Source organism: Corvus moneduloides, chromosome 3, assembly GCF_009650955.1.
Source record: "Corvus moneduloides isolate bCorMon1 chromosome 3, bCorMon1.pri, whole genome shotgun sequence".
Lineage (NCBI taxonomy): Eukaryota > Metazoa > Chordata > Aves > Passeriformes > Corvidae > Corvus > Corvus moneduloides.
In genome coordinates this window covers 66,936-82,382 of record NC_045478.1, presented here as the reverse complement: position 1 = coordinate 82,382, position 15,447 = coordinate 66,936, and the positions used below count along the sequence as shown (strand labels likewise).

The 15,447-nt window shown below is 41.7% G+C and overlaps 1 protein-coding gene across 2 annotated transcripts; it reads left to right on the top strand.

Moving 5' to 3' along the window:
- The first annotated feature begins 60 nt into the window (after positions 1-60).
- Positions 61-14,994, top strand: GPN1 (GPN-loop GTPase 1). Of its 2 annotated transcripts, XM_032103055.1 has the most exons (15): positions 61-245; positions 367-460; positions 1,225-1,264; positions 2,316-2,382; positions 3,110-3,147; positions 3,674-3,752; positions 3,853-3,947; positions 6,003-6,048; positions 8,085-8,231; positions 10,290-10,372; positions 10,856-10,895; positions 11,604-11,694; positions 12,161-12,271; positions 12,863-12,972; positions 13,074-14,994. In XM_032103055.1, the coding sequence occupies exons 1-14, from the start codon at positions 156-158 to the stop codon at positions 12,952-12,954; spliced, it is 1,113 nt and encodes a 370-aa protein (XP_031958946.1). In that variant the 5' UTR covers positions 61-155; the 3' UTR covers positions 12,955-12,972; positions 13,074-14,994. The 2 variants fall into 2 exon arrangements, with proteins under 2 accessions (XP_031958946.1, XP_031958947.1); XM_032103056.1 differs by lacking the exons at positions 61-245; positions 367-460; positions 2,316-2,382 and having other exon boundaries at positions 1,232-1,264; positions 3,006-3,147; positions 12,863-14,994.
- The last annotated feature ends 453 nt before the right edge of the window (positions 14,995-15,447 follow it).

Genomic DNA, 15,447 nt, shown 5'->3' with positions numbered 1-15,447 from the left:
GCCCGTGCGGGGCTGCGCCGGGCCGTGCAGCGCCAAGAGGCCGCGCGGGCCCGCGGTGCGTCCCGGGCGGCAGCGGGGCCACAACCGGGTCCGTGCGCGTCACGTCGAGACCGCAGCCACCCCCCGCCCCGGAAGGACAAGTGGGCTCTGGGAAGATGGCAGCGGCGGCGGGAGCTGCGGCGGCGGCCCCGGTGTGTGTGCTAGTGCTGGGCATGGCCGGCTCCGGAAAAACCACCTTTGTGCAGGTGAGGAAGGCCGCGGCCTTGGGAGGCTGCGGGAGTCGCGAGGGGTCTCGAGCAGTCGCCGGCTGCCCCCGGGGCTACCGCCGTGCCCAGCGGGGCCTGACACCTCCCCGTGTCTCCGCAGCGCCTGGCCGCCCACCTGCACGGGCAGCGCTGCCCTCCGTACGTGATCAACCTGGACCCTGCCGTGCACAACCTGCCTTTCCCCGCCAACATCGGTGAGTGCTGCGCCCTGCGGGACGGGTGGGCCAGGGCTGGAGGAGCGGCCTGGAGTCCGCCAGGAGAGAGCAAGTACGTAGGGCCATAAATAGACACAGAACCGGTTTGCGGAGAGTGCTTTTCATATGTTCCGCGGAGGCGGATACGTGAGGTGTTCAGCTGGGCTGCTTGTGTTCCCATAACAGAGTCCAAGTTCTAATACAAGAAGGACTTGGAGACCTTTTTTTTTTTTTATCGTAGCTCTTTTGTCCAAACAGTCGCTGATACTGGTATTTTTAGAACCAAAGCCATCCTTCCAACGCGTTTTTACATTTTTTATATCATCTGGTGTGATTGGAGGTGTTTGGGTTCCGGAGGCTTTTTTTTTGTCAGCGATGGAAATATTAGCAGATTTGATCTGGTTCCCTACATCCACATATGCTACCAACAAACAGCTTTTTAAAGCACTTTAAGAGACACGAATTTTAGAGAAAATATTTTAGCAATGAAACAGATCTTATGTTTAGCTGTTCCAAAGAGCATACCAATCCCTGGTTTTGTGACAATCCTGTCTCTTACACTCTGTGAAGTACGCCAGCCAGCCTCTCCAAAGGATAAGAAAGACATTGTGGGTACGCAAGTTGTTTTGCTGATGTCAGAGGAATGATGGGAGTATCTGTTCCGGTGCTGGCTCTCTAGTAATGCAGATAGGTAGGTATGCTTTGTTAGCTGATGGTAACCAGTTGGGGGTTGGAAAACTGCTTATTATGTCTTTCTCCCCTAGATATCAGGGACACTGTGAAGTACAAAGAAGTTATGAAACAGTATCCTTTTTTTGTCTAAATAATGATATTTGAAATTTTAAGTTTTTGAAAATAAGCTGTCCCATGCACACTGTGATGAAGGAGCAGGAGGGGGGGGAGATTGCACTAATGCAGAGTGGTGTGTGAAGGTCAAGAGGTTTTGACTGTGTATTTCTTGCATGTGATGTTAGGAATGTGTGTTCTACAAGATTTGATACTTCTTAGGTAGATTTTTTTTTTTGTTGAAGCTAACAGCCTTTCCCCTATGTTATAACTAGTCTAATTTTATTTGTCATAAACTAATATGGAAATTCCCACTTGCCTGTAGTAGATGGAGAAAACTATTTCTCCATTTGACCATAATCAAAGCACTGTTGTCTCTCTGAATCTCAGGGACATCGGGATGTTTGCTCTTGCTCACAGTGTTGGTGACTGTAGTGCAGTAACATTACACTAAAGTGGCTGCACTTCCAGAGGGCCGTGGAGGTCCTTGGTCTCTTATGTAATGGCTTGTGCAGATGGAGGCGGTACACAGTCTTTGGTTTTGACTTGCAAGTATGACTCTTAAATTCAATATTTTAGACAAGAATAAGGGTGGTGGGGGATAGGATTCTGGATTTTGGCTGTTGTTTGATTTGGGGTTATCAGCAAAGCATCTTAAATATGAGTTTCAAATTAATATGTAAGTGCATTATTTGCTTCACTGTGTCTGTTAGCCATTACTGGAGTTTCTGTGTCTTGTTAATAGGGGCCTAAAGGGGATATCTGGCCTCATGTTTGGATATTGAGAGTAGTGATAGAGAAGACAGTATGTTATGAGTCAATGCTGGCTCTTGTGCAGTTAAAGCAAAAATCGCAAGGAGAAGCCATATAGCCCCTCTTCCTTCTGTCAATCACACATGTTTGGGTAAGAGAGTATTTGTTACCTTGCTGAATGACTTAGAAGACGTAATCATGTATTAGGGCTGCTGTCTCTTGATCTCAAGGTTTCCAGTGTGCATCTGTTGTCAGAGTTGAGAAAGAAGACCTCTGGGGTCTGCATAACCATCTGCTTTCCTAAATGAAGCATCAGATATGGGCTAGGCCCAAATGGCGGAATAGTGACTTCTCTCAATCTCTTTGCTACAAGATTTGACCAGGTACAAGGTTGTTTCTATGTGCTGTTCCTATGATGCTGTGCTGGGAGACTGGGGGGGTTTTGTGTGTGTCGAGCCTCAGAGGTCACTGTGTTTGGTTAGCCTTCTAATATTTCTGGGGAGTTACTCTCCATACAGAACCATGTATTTTACAATGCTGTCAGAGCACACTAGTTTTCATATGAGAGATTTCAGTTTTTCAGCTTTTTTTAAAGTAAAATTAAGAAGCCGCATGTACAGAGCATTCTTCAGTCTTTGTATAGGACTGTTGTTGCACCACATTTACTATAAAATCTTTCATGTGAATGCTCTGGTTTTGCAGTAGGGAAGCTCACTTCTGGAAACCTGTTAAATTTTCCTGGGGTTATTTGATAATTGACAGACCTCCTAAATCGTAACACTAAATCAGCTCTGGGGTGGGGACTGATGTCAGATATTGAGACAATCTCTTGGTGAAAAGGCAGGGAACAGCTGCCTCTAGCCAGGTACTAATTTCTTTAGCCAGGTACTAGAACACACAAAATCAAGGTTATCTTTGACCTATGCAGCGTCTGAGCATTTTTCACCCCTCCTTAGTAGGGCGTTTTCACACTCTGAAAAGTGTAAAGACTTTAACCTTTTAATATACACCTGCAGCTGTGCAAGTTGATGTAGTTTCTGCTATGAAATGAAGATGAAAGTTTCCTGTTGTGAGCCTAAATACAAAATATACTTCTGCCTTTTCAATCAGGTGATGAAGTTTATTGAAAAAAGACAAAATGCATCCAAGTGAGTACATTCTACTGAGTTGTGCTTTTCTGGCATCATTGTGGGAAAATCGCGAAATTCTAAAAAGCTCCTCTGAATAATTTCTAGTTGGCTTTTTCAGCCTTGATATAAATTTTATGTAGAAAAGCGGATAGAATGGATAAACTAGATTTTGTTTGGATACATCCAAAAAAAAGCCTGCTTATTACAGTTCTGCTTTTCTTGTCTTCCATTGGACTATCATTTTCTCTCACACACTGTTCAAATAGGCAGCAATTAATTATTTTTCTGAATATTTTGCACTACTAACTGTCTGTCAAGTTGATGCCTTCAACTCCTGAGAGTACATGCTTCTTAGTTACAAAATTAACACAGGAGATTTTCAGGCATGCCCATAAATCTCTTTGGTGTTTGGGAGAAGCTTTTCTCATCTCTTAAAGAATAACCATGTCATTTACCATTGTATGCTGGTGATAATCTAGTCAGAACAGGACCCTGTGCTTGACTAATTTTCCCTTATTGTTGTTTGGGGGTAACTTCTTACCAGGTATGTTATTATTGACACACCAGGGCAAATTGAGGTATTTACTTGGTCAGCATCAGGAACCATCATAACTGAGGCCTTGGTAAGTGCTTCTGACATGACTGGACAGTGAAGTTGTGTGAATGACCTGTCTGTTGAGCAGTGAGCTTCTAATTAAACTGTCTTTTACTTTGTGTTCCCAGGCTTCCTCTTTTCCTTCAGTTGTTGTCTACGTAATGGACACCTCTCGCAGTACTAACCCTATCACTTTTATGTCCAACATGCTGTATGCCTGCAGGTAAGAAAAGCTGGAAGTGCACCCCATCTGCTTCAATTGTTGTGTCTCTTTGGTAGTTATTTTGGAGGGGAATCATGGAATGGTTTGGGTTTAAAGGGACCTTTAAGGGCCATTTAGTCCATGCTCTCTTCTGTGGGCAGGGATACCTTCCACTAGACCAGGTTGCTCGAAGCTCCATCCAACCTGGCCTTGAACACTTGCAAGGATGGGGCAACCACAGCTTCCCTGTGCAGTGTGCTCCAATATCTTTGCACTGTCATCATGAAAAAATTTGTCAGCATGTCCCTTTCAGCTTAAAACCATTATCCCTTGTCCTGTCACTACAACCCTTGGTAAAAAGTCACTCTCCATTTTTCTTAAAAACCTCTTTGTATACTGAAAAGCTGCAGTAAAGCTTCCCTGAAGCCTTCTCCAGGCTGAACAATCCCAACTCTCTGGCCTGTCTCCATAGGAGAGTCCTTCCAGTCGTCTGATGGGCTCCTGCGGGCCCACTTTACAGGTCCATGTGTTTCTTGTACCATGGTTTCCAGAGCTGGATGTCCAAATGGGATGAGAACAGAGTAAAAAGGGAGAATCACCTTCCTCACCCTGCTGCCCATGCTGCTTTTGATGCAGTCCAGGGTGCGGTTAGTTTTGCACTTGGATGTCTCATATCCACTTAATCTACTGGCTTGGTTATTCTCTTAGTGATTTTCTCATTGAAAAAGCAGAATAATTTAGGTGTCAGGGGACATCTGGAGGTCATTGGCTCAAAACTCCCACTGAAAGCATTAAATAGTCCATGAGACCTTGGCGCGATGGGTGCTAGTTACAATAGATTTAACATTGCCTATTGCTTATAAACCCATTTCTCTAAGACGTATCAAGATAGTCTAGTTTAAGCTCCTTCATGTAAATACGTAGTTTCTTACTCTATTTTTTGATGTTATTGGTACTTTAAGAGATTCTTCAAGATTTGTTTTGAGTTCAGCATAGCAAAGAGTTATTGATTTATAGTATTTTTTCTCAGACATGAATTTATCTGTTTTCTTTCATGTTAAATCAGGGACAAAATACCTATGGAATGATCAGCATAGCCAGAGCTGTCATAATTCATGGCAAATGTTGGTAAAAGGTTTTCAAAACCCCTCACAATCCTTGTACCAAGGTCAGGAGCTGTATCACTGTAATAGTGCTCAAAACGTGTCTTATTGCATGCTTCATTTTCTGACATTAGTTTGAGCAAAAGGCGATAGCACGTATACGGTGAAATGAATGTGTGAGCTCTTGTGTCAATGTAGTTTTTCTTTATAGATGTTCTGTGTTATTTGAATTCATCGCTGAGTTCACAGTCTCTTAGAACCTGAGGTCTGAGTCAAATGCAAAATGCAAAGGGAGTTAAAAACTGGGGTCTGAGAGTCATAGAAAATGGTAACCAAAATCAACTGGGTGTGTATTACCGCAGGCCTAGGCCCTAGGGTATATCACTGTGTCCCGCAGCCATAGGGAGGAGGAGGAGAGAAGATCCAGCAGGCAGGAATTGCGCAGCAAGATTGATTTATTTAATTATTTTACAAACTCTTTTATAGACTTTTTTCTTCATAGTCTAATTGGACAAAGGACCAGCCACCCCTTGGGGTGATTGGCCAAAATCCTAAAACATCCCTTGTCAAAATATTTTTCTACTATACCATAAACAAGACTTTTCAAGGTTGCAGGTGGCTTGGTTGTTTCCATACTCTGCTACCTCTTCTGTGAGAGAGAAAAGTCTCTCACGGACTTAGAAAATAGCAAGAAAATCCTTGCTAGCAAAATTTTTGTATCTACAGGTGTGTCAGAGATTTTCTGTCTCACAGATGTGTGCTTATGTCTTGGGGAGGCATATTTTGTTCAACGATTGTAAGCAGGACCTGGGTGAAAATTACATTCTGATTGGTGCAGAGGAAAATAATTATCTTTCGATATCGAATGTATTCAGTTTTGCACAAGTCTTGTCTGCCTTATGCTTAACTTGCTTTCTATTCTAGTGAGTTTTAAATTAATGTTAAACTTTTTATTTTGTGTCTCCCTGCCCAGTATCCTGTACAAGACAAAGCTACCTTTCATCGTAGTTATGAACAAAGTAAGTTAAAGCTTTGGTTTCCATTTCCTAGTGGGATATTGTTCTGCTTAGCTTCTTTGCTGTGGTGTTTTTGTTTTACCACAATAATAGATTTTTCTAGAAAACAGAGACAGAGGGGGCTGCAGGCTGACAACCAAATCTAAAAGAGGTCTTTAATCTGGTATCCAAATGCACAAGAATAATCAGGGATGGGCAGTTGCACCCAAACTCTCAAGTCAGAGAGGATACTAACACTTTGAAACATGTTTTGGACCTTAAGCCTGGGCTATAGGGAAACTTAACTCTGTAATGTAAGGGGGAGGTCATTATGGAATCTGCTCTTACACTCCCTGTTTCCACAGAACATTTGTCTTCAGTGTTGTTTCTGCTCAGCAGCAGGCTGACTCACAGTGGGAATGGTGTAACACCTGCATGTTTTGAGGAAGGAATCCCACATATTGTACCAGGCAAAACTTAGCAAGAGATGTTTGATCCAGTATTTGCTGGGAGGCAGACACTAGTCTAAAGATACACATCCACTGTTGTGTAATGCACTTGCAGCCTTAAAGGAATGCTTTTGAGCTTAACAGCTGTCTCTTTAAACATAATCATTTCAGATATTAAAATAATCCCATTAGATTTTTGGTGTGAGTGCTGCTCCCCACAGACATAATTTGTATTTGACCCCCAACACAGCAAGCTCCGTGTGCACACACATATATTTCCCATAGGCCGTGCCTTGACTGTGACATTTTTCCTCACACCAGCCAACTAGCATTAGTGTCTACTGTGCCCCAACTCTGCCCATCTGCCCAGTGACCCAAACCATGCATATCTTTGATACCTGCTTGCTTACTGAGCAAGATTTTGTACACTGTTTTCTTTCTAACTCTAGACAGTAATTTTAGAATAAGCTCCTAAGCTTTTTTTTTCCATAGAAAAAGGCACAATGTAGGAAAGTCGTTCTCTCTTAAGAAAATACACCTTTTAAGAGACTAAAAGAAGTGGGACTTGATCAGTATATGTAAGGAAAGGGTAGGCCCGAGGCTTAGGATTCATAACTTCAAACCTTATTTTAATTTCATGTTTGCCTTTTCTAACGAGTAAAGGCAACAACATTTTAAGAATTTTTAGCAAAATGTAATTAAATTTAATTTTTAAAAATTTACTCTTAATAAGAATGGAAGAATCCTGGGCAACTGATACATGTGCAGTGACAAACAGATTTTAGAATTTTAAGATTTGCAGAGGGGAAAAAAAAGCAATTTGTAGAGGTGATTTAATTTTATTTATAGAATTCTAAGTACTCGGGCTTTGGCCCTTGGTGGATTCAGTTCTGTCTCAAATCTCTTGAGTAATGTTAGGCAGTACTTCATCTTCCTCCTTCCCACTGGTGCAGGAAAATGAAATATATCAGAGTTTTAGGCACCTCATATTGTGCTAAGAGTGGATATGCATGTGGTAAGATGTTTATGAAACTCTTCAGACTGTGTGCATATGAATCCATGTAAAGTTGTGGAACCATCTCACCTGCTTGTGTCCACTGTCTTGCACTGAGTTTGGGTTATAACTTCTTTGGGTCGGAACACAGCTCACGTTTATAGACACCCCATGGGCTGCTACCCAGCGTGGAAGTGGCACTTGCTCCCCCAGCCCCCAAGCAATCAGGAAAGCTTAGGATTTCAGTGAGGACTGTTCTTGTCTGGCTTCAATCATACTATTTACACCTACTCTTTACACTGATCTACTATTTACACTGTAAACGTTATTGTACAGTATGCAATTTTTGAATGCTCCTTTCCAGTAAATCATATAAGGCTTTAGACCCGCGATTGTTTCCTTAGACAGTTGTTGCCTTCTTAAGCCTGGGCGGTTGTTTGTCTTCTTTTCAAGTATTCATGTAGCTGGTTTGATAAAAACAGAACTTGCGAAACTTCAGACCAGGGCTGAGTATTTTGAAAAGATGAACATTTTGAAACATGGATTTTTTTTATTTGAGCACTTAACAGACTACGGCTAAGATTATTACTTCTGAATATTTTCCCTTCTCCTTCCAGACTGACATAATTGACCACAGTTTCGCAGTGGAATGGATGCAGGACTTTGAGACTTTTCAGGATGCCCTGAATCAAGAGACCTCCTATGTCAGTAACCTGACTCGTTCTATGAGTTTAGTGTTAGATGAATTTTACAGTTCACTGAAGGTATGAATCTTCTTTTTGTTTATCACCTCTCATAAGCCTGGAGAAGAGAAAGCTCAAGAATAATGTTTTTGATGTAGGGTGGGAGTAGAGTGTAAGGAAGGCAAAAGGCAGACTCTGTTCACTGGTGCTCAGGGAAAGGAAAAGAGGCAATAGACACAAAGTGAAATGCAGGAAAAGAGGAGAAAAAGTTACTTCATTTTTAGTGATTGAGCACTGGAACAGATGGTCCAGAGAAATTGTGAAGTCTCCATCCCTGGAGACAAAGTCGAGAGCAACCTGTTCTAGTTAATTCTGCCTTTTGAACAGAGAAGTTGGACTAGATAATCTCCAGAGGTATCATCCAACCGTAACCATTCTGTCCTTCCATAAAGGGTCTTTGCACTGCCCTTTTGAACTGTAGTCTGTTGATGAGCCATGTTGAGGATTTGCTAATTTGAACACAGTAACTTTAGTAACTTGTCACGCTGATTGGCAGCCTGAATAATTTAATACTGAATTGTGATTAATCGTGAGAAGAAAGCTAAGATAGGCTGGTAAGAGGCAGCATTCTTTGTTGCAGCATTTCCTGTCTGAGGTGATCTTCCTGGTTCAGAAAGTGTCTAGTACAGTTGTGCAATTTAGTACATGGGAAGAACGGAAAGAATCTCAAACCCAAACAAACACCCTCTCCCCCCCACCCCCCATATTTGCTTGGGCAAGAAGAAGTTGGAGGTTTTTTTCCCCACTTAACCAGGTTTTGAGAGGACAAAATAATTCAGTTCCTCAGGAAACCCTATGCATTGGAGGCTGTTACTGATCCCATAGTCTGCGCTAAAGATTTCAGCTAATTGTATTTGTCATCAGCTTTTGCTAAAGTAAAAGCAAGCCTTCTTGGCTTTATGGATATTAAAAGAAAGACAATGAAAATAAGTGATTCCATTCAGATAGGTAATGATAATGTAGCCAGAACAAAAGTATGGTAAGTGTTCTATGTGGAACAATATACAGAATTTCAAAAGGGATTGTAGTGGTGCCATACACAGAATTAAAGTACTTCCTGTTCCTTACTTGTTAATTAGGTCATATTTCTCTGCATATCAGAGCTGTTAGAACACTGGACTAGAGAGCAGGTCATACAACGATTATAGCATAGACTGCAGCTTGTACTTAAGTGCAGGGAAAGTATAAAAAACAATATATGTCACCATATTATAATGCTTAAAATCCTTTGGAGAGCTGTCTCATGTTTGTATTAATGATCAAGTGCAAGGCTGTATTGCAAAAAGTCTTCCGTTTGAAAGTGAGTAGTTGAGACTGTCTTGCTTTTGAAAAACAGGAAGAGCTTTCATTAGAAGATGATTGATTCTGGCCAGTAATAGTCCTAATGAAATGTATTTTTAGGTAATTGATTTAATACAAGCAGAACAAATGGCCAGAAGTGTAATGATAGACAAGTTCAAATTAGGAAGGAGATGTGCATGTTGAATGTATTGCCGTAGTAACTGATTAAATTCTCCACCTCTTGCTGTTCTGGGGTTGGACTGGGGACTTCATAAAATGTGCTGTGGCTAAATAAAATTAGCCGTAATTTATTAGATGTAATAAATAGTTTATTTTTTAGCCGTAATTACTAGCCGTAATTTCAGAGCCAGAAGGTCAGTTCTTGTCTATTTTGCTCTCTTAATTCTAGTACACTGATACATACTAACTACTTATAACCCTAGGTGCAGATTGGATTATTAACAGTAAACAAGTAAGCAACAGAAAGACCTGACTTTCTCTTGAAATGCCCAACTTGTTAAAAAAACCCAAACAAAGCCCCTTCCCCGAAGAGACACCCCCCCAAAATACCGCAACAACTCACCAAACAGAAAACCAGCAACAACCAAAAAACAGAGGTAAAAAACATGAACAGCAAGTGGAGAAAGAGTTTGAAAGCAGGATGGATAGAAGCAGAAGTGTTACTGCACATTCCTATGCCACTGTGCTGATTAAATGGCTATCATTAGATTAGTAATTATTTGTTGTTAGAAACTGGTTTGGTTACTCTCCAGTTCTGGTGTGTGGTTTCTTTTGCAGGTGGTTGGTGTTTCTGCAGTGCTCGGCACAGGACTGGATGAGTTTTTTATCCAGCTTTCTAAAGCTGTGGATGAATATGAGAGGTAAGGGGATAGTTAACCCAGTGAACACTTCCTGAAGGTATTGATTTGAAACTCCTTTGATTTGAAGGACTCTACACTTTTCTTAGCCAAGGTAGTTTAGGGTTTCTAATAAACTTCAAGCATCAGCATAAAAAGTGGCAGTGAAAAGGAACTATTCAGAAGTGAATTTTTGTGTTAGCTGTACAGAGGAAAAGCAAAAGCTATCTGTGCCATCAAATATGTGAAGTAATATTTTTTTCTAATTCCATACAGTGATCAAGGTTTGAACTGTTGCTGTTTCAATTAAGTATGTTCACTTATTTTGCATCTGTTGGTTTCAGAGTCCAAATCTGGGTGAAAAGTACTGTTAGTCCTTCTGAAATGTCTCTTAAACATGAAAGCCTAGAGAAAACTTTTTTTGGGATAGGAAGGAAGCTTCTGAGATGATCCTTACTTAATATAAATCATGTGTTGATTCAGACTGAATGCACTCTATCTTTTCAGAGAATATCGTCCAGAATATGAGCGCCTGAGAAAAACACTGGTAAGTGTTTTTAGCTAACGTACGCCCGGGTAGTGTATCTTGAGGTTACTTTTATGCACACAATTGCCTTTAAGTTGAGAGGGTCTAACATTTCATTTACTAGTCATACTCAGTGTGGGAAAACTCCTGTCCTGAAGAAGTCTGGTATCTGCCTTTTTTTCCTAGATGTGGTGGAGCATATCTTTACAAGAATAAAGATGTTTATAAAACACATATTGTTGGCTGCTTTAGTGCTAATATTTGAGCTAATTGTGAGAAAATGATTGGGAAATAATTTTGTATCTTCCATTCAGGAGGATAGAGAGTTCTTGAAAATAAATTCTCGAGTGATTTGTTGAGGGTATCCCTGTATCTTGCTGTACCAGTGAAGTGTACTGGTTTGACTTAGTAACAGAGACTGATTTGCAGTGCCAAAATCAGTAGCTCTGCTCACCTTGAGTCCTAGCTGTCCAAAGGACAGTTCTCTGCAGGCACAGCTGCACTGAGTTTGGCTTCCTGATGCTTCTGAAAATGTTCTGTAAGTCCGCCATACTGGAGGTTGCTGTCCATGTTTGGTCAAAAGCTCTGTGTAACCTTAGTTATAATATAAGACCTGCTTCGTGACTTTTGCACTCTGGCTGGGGGACAGACTGCTGAGTTTGGGTGAGGTTACTTTTCTGCTGGTGTTTTAAATGTTCTCAGAATCCACATGTAACTCTTTCTCTACAGGAGGAAGCTCAAGAGAAACAAAAGAGAGAGCAGCTGGAACACTTGTGGAAGGACATGGGCAGTGTGTGTGTGCAGGGCAGCACACTGGCAGGTACCCCACCAGGAAGATTAAGTTCACTGCAGAAGTTTTCTGAAGAGTTTGCGCTGAGAAGTGCTGCTCTGTTTCACAGCAAAAGTGTGAAAGCAGCTCCATGTTAGAGGAGCGGGGCTTTAGTTCCTGTGGGATTGGCCACACTTAGCTCTTCCTGTGTTAGTCACAGGCATGGAAGAAACTGCTGTGTAGCTAAAGCAGCAGACATCCTAAAAATAATGAAGTACTTTAGAAAGGGTGAAACAGATTAGAATATGAGACAGCTGTGCTGTTAGTGACACTGTTCCTTACATGAAGTATGTGCTGATGAAGTCTGTCCTGTGTCTTTGGGATCCACAAGCAGTTTTCTGTCCTTTCAGAGCAGGTGTTAATTGCTGTGTTTATGTGCAGATAGAAATTGTCAGTGTTCACAATACCGTACCCTTAGCAAGCTGGTTTGTGTACAACCATTTCTTTTCCCTTCAAGGACCCGATGATGCTTCTGCAATGGGTCCCTCTGAGCTAATCCTAACACGAGGAACTCTCAATGAAGAGGAAGAAGAGAGGGAGAGTGATACTGACGACATTGACCATGAAGGTAAGGGAATGAGGCCTGAAAGCTGCCCATCTAGTCAGGAAATCCTCTCTGTATTTCTTACCTGGATGGACTGTAAAGAGAGCCTAGAAAACAAGCAAACATTCGGTCACCTAAATACATGTGTCAGAATCCATACCAGAAGTCCACCTGCAATGTTTGTTCACTCTCCAACCTTTGTGAAAGTTCAATTGTAAATTTTCTATTTAAGTAATTGATAGGTGTATAACACACAGAAAACGGAGGACTTGTTAGGCTTGGGGCACACGGTGACCTCTGACCCTGATTGATGCACAGCTGTTTCGTCATCTTTCTGACCTTACAGTTTCTGCCCTTGGATCTCTTCCCTTTTGATGTGACTATGGTCTTGGAGCAATCTTCTAAGTTCTTAGAGGGTGTTTTTTCTCTTACATAGCTCACAGACTTAATCTTCATTCTTCTCCTGTTCCATTGAGGTTTAGGATCACTTATTTCCTTTGCCCTGTAATGTAGGTGAGGATCCAACAGACGTTCTGTGTTGTTCTGACTATCCTGACTCTAGTTTTTGTCAATAACAAAAGTAGAATAGCGCTGAACTATCGTTTCTTCCCCCAGTGACTGAGGAGAGTCATGAAGAACCGGCCTTCAGAAACTTCATGCAAGACATGCGGATGAAATGCCAGAGAAAAAGCAACCTGAATGAATGAGACCTTCACAAACAGAAGGTTTGGAAGGAACAGCATAAAGAAACTTGCATGGAACCATGCATGAAGACCTTTATTTGTGAACAGCTTCCTCTGACAGATTTTTATTTCTCTTTCTGCAGTAACTGTTGGTCATGTGAGTTAAAGATCTTGTGGCCGAATGACTGCACATTTGGACATCTGCCACTGTGGCTTCCTGAAGCTGAAGGAATCAGATAGCAGTCTCATTTCCTCCAGATTCTTCAGATCTATCTGTTGAGAGCTTAGATTTTGAGCTCTGACAGCATCAGTATCCAGAGCACTAACTGGTCCCCAGAAACACATTTCGTTCGCATGTGCAGTCAGGTGTCTGCTGCAGCCAGGGCACAAGGGATGCTGCATTGAACTTTATCAATCTACTTGCTGTTTGATGATTTGGTTTCCATTAAATATATTTTATGTACTGAAAAATGTGTGATAATAATAGAAGGAGATCTCATTTTATGCACTGTTCTAAGGTGCGACTTTTCCCCCTGTGCTTGCAGCCCATCCGTATGGATGCACAGCAAATGCATCTTAATTACATTATACAGACATGGTACAGATGCCTCCCAGAAAAATCCCGAGTAAAGAAAGTTCCCAAGAGGGAAAGTAGTAAAAAGACTAAGCTTGGTTTGGCTGAGAACAGAAATACACATGGTTATATACTGGCTGCATATATCCCTCGGTTACTTAAAGCAAAGGCATTTCCGTAGATGAGTGCCTACCTGGAATATAGACAAGTGCTTGGAGACTGGCTAATACTTTTTTCCCTGGTAGACACCACAGGCGGAGATGTTCACTTGCAGTTTAGCAGTCTGGACCCTGGAATCTTTGGGGTTTTTTCCTCCACATGAAGCGGTGGCCTCACTGGATAGGTCTCCGAGTGGAAATCTGGCACAGGGTCTGCTAGCACCAAGCCCAAATCCCTAGTGTGGAATACCACTCTGCTTTAATTTATAAATCACCACTTCTCTTAGTGGATAAACCCCTCAACTTTACTTCAAGTTGACCAAGTTCTGAACTGTGGCCACCAAGATTTTATGGCACCATGTCCATGGTGGAATCCTGGAAAACACGAAGCATATGGTCCTATGGGAATGTTCACAAGGAACCACACTGACCTAATCTGTGACTACAGCCCAAAGGGAGATCTCTTCCCAGCATCTCCAGCTGTGCTCAGTGTGCCCTCAGGTTCCTCTGCCTGCTGCTTTGGGAAGTATCCCTAAGGTGCAACAAAGAAAGGAGCTTGTTATGGGCACAGTGTCTTGGGATTCAGGGGGAAAAGAACAAGTTTTCAGTCTTTAGCACCTTGCACTCCATCAGCATTGATAGCAAAAGGCTTCAGCCTTGGGAAGACGAGTCAGATTTTACAGATCCCGGTCTCACCTCGGCCTTGCCGCAGGTACAGTCTGACAGAGAGAGGGAAGGAAACAGGTCAGGATGGACAGCCTGCTCTCAGAAAATCATCATAATCCATGAAGCATTAAGTAGAGCTGTAAGAACTTCCCAAAATGTTCATTCCCCTGCGGACTGAGGGCTCAGAGCGGCACTAAGTTGAAGCACAGGCTGGACCTGCCATGAACAGACAATGTAAATGTAAGAAGTAAAAGTTACTTAGCCAATTCCGTAAAACATTCCAAAATCAGGCTCCTGGGATATGATCATCTCTGGGTTTTTTCCATAATGTAAATTCTAAATTTTCTTCCCAGGTTTTTGTTTTTCCCTTGGATTCTTTTAACTGTTGTTTCAATCGGTCATTTTGGTATTGTAGAGACAAGTCTACGTTTTCTGTCCTTTATTTCATTTCTCAAATTACTGTTTTCTTTTATCATCTGTTCCCTCCATTGCCGTGCAGATTTTAAACATAGTGCCAGTGCACTACAAATAATGCTTTCTCCTTTTTTATCTTTTGGTGATCCCCATTTTTCATCTATTTTCTCCTGCATTTTTTCCCACTCATACCAGTTATTTACTGGACAAGGACCGTCAGTTTCAATATAAAAACTGTGCCTTCGTAGGTAATCTGCTAAGCCTTTTGTCTGTTTCTCTTCTTCGACTATGCCAAAAATATCAGGGAACAAGTGGGAGCCTCAGGCAAGCCCCGCCTTAGCCTCAGATTTTGGCAACAGCTAAATTTAAGAAAGCACTCTGGCCTGCAAGTTCTAAGAATGGCAGATCAGGTCAATTTATAAAATCAGTTACTTATTGAACAGACAGGAAATAGCAGACAAAAGGTCTTAATCAGAGTTACTACGCAGTATAAACAAAAAAGTGCATGATATCAAGGTACTCATTTTAAAGCTTGCAAAAGAAAGAGTATAGATTAGGAGTCAAATGGAACTTACCACCAAAATGACAATAGTGTACACAGAGTCCTTTCACTCAACCTCCAGAGGAGTAACCACAAAGCAGGCATCCCTGCTCTGGAGAGAAACTCCACACATTTGCAGGAAATGTGCAGAAGGCTTCTGCTTT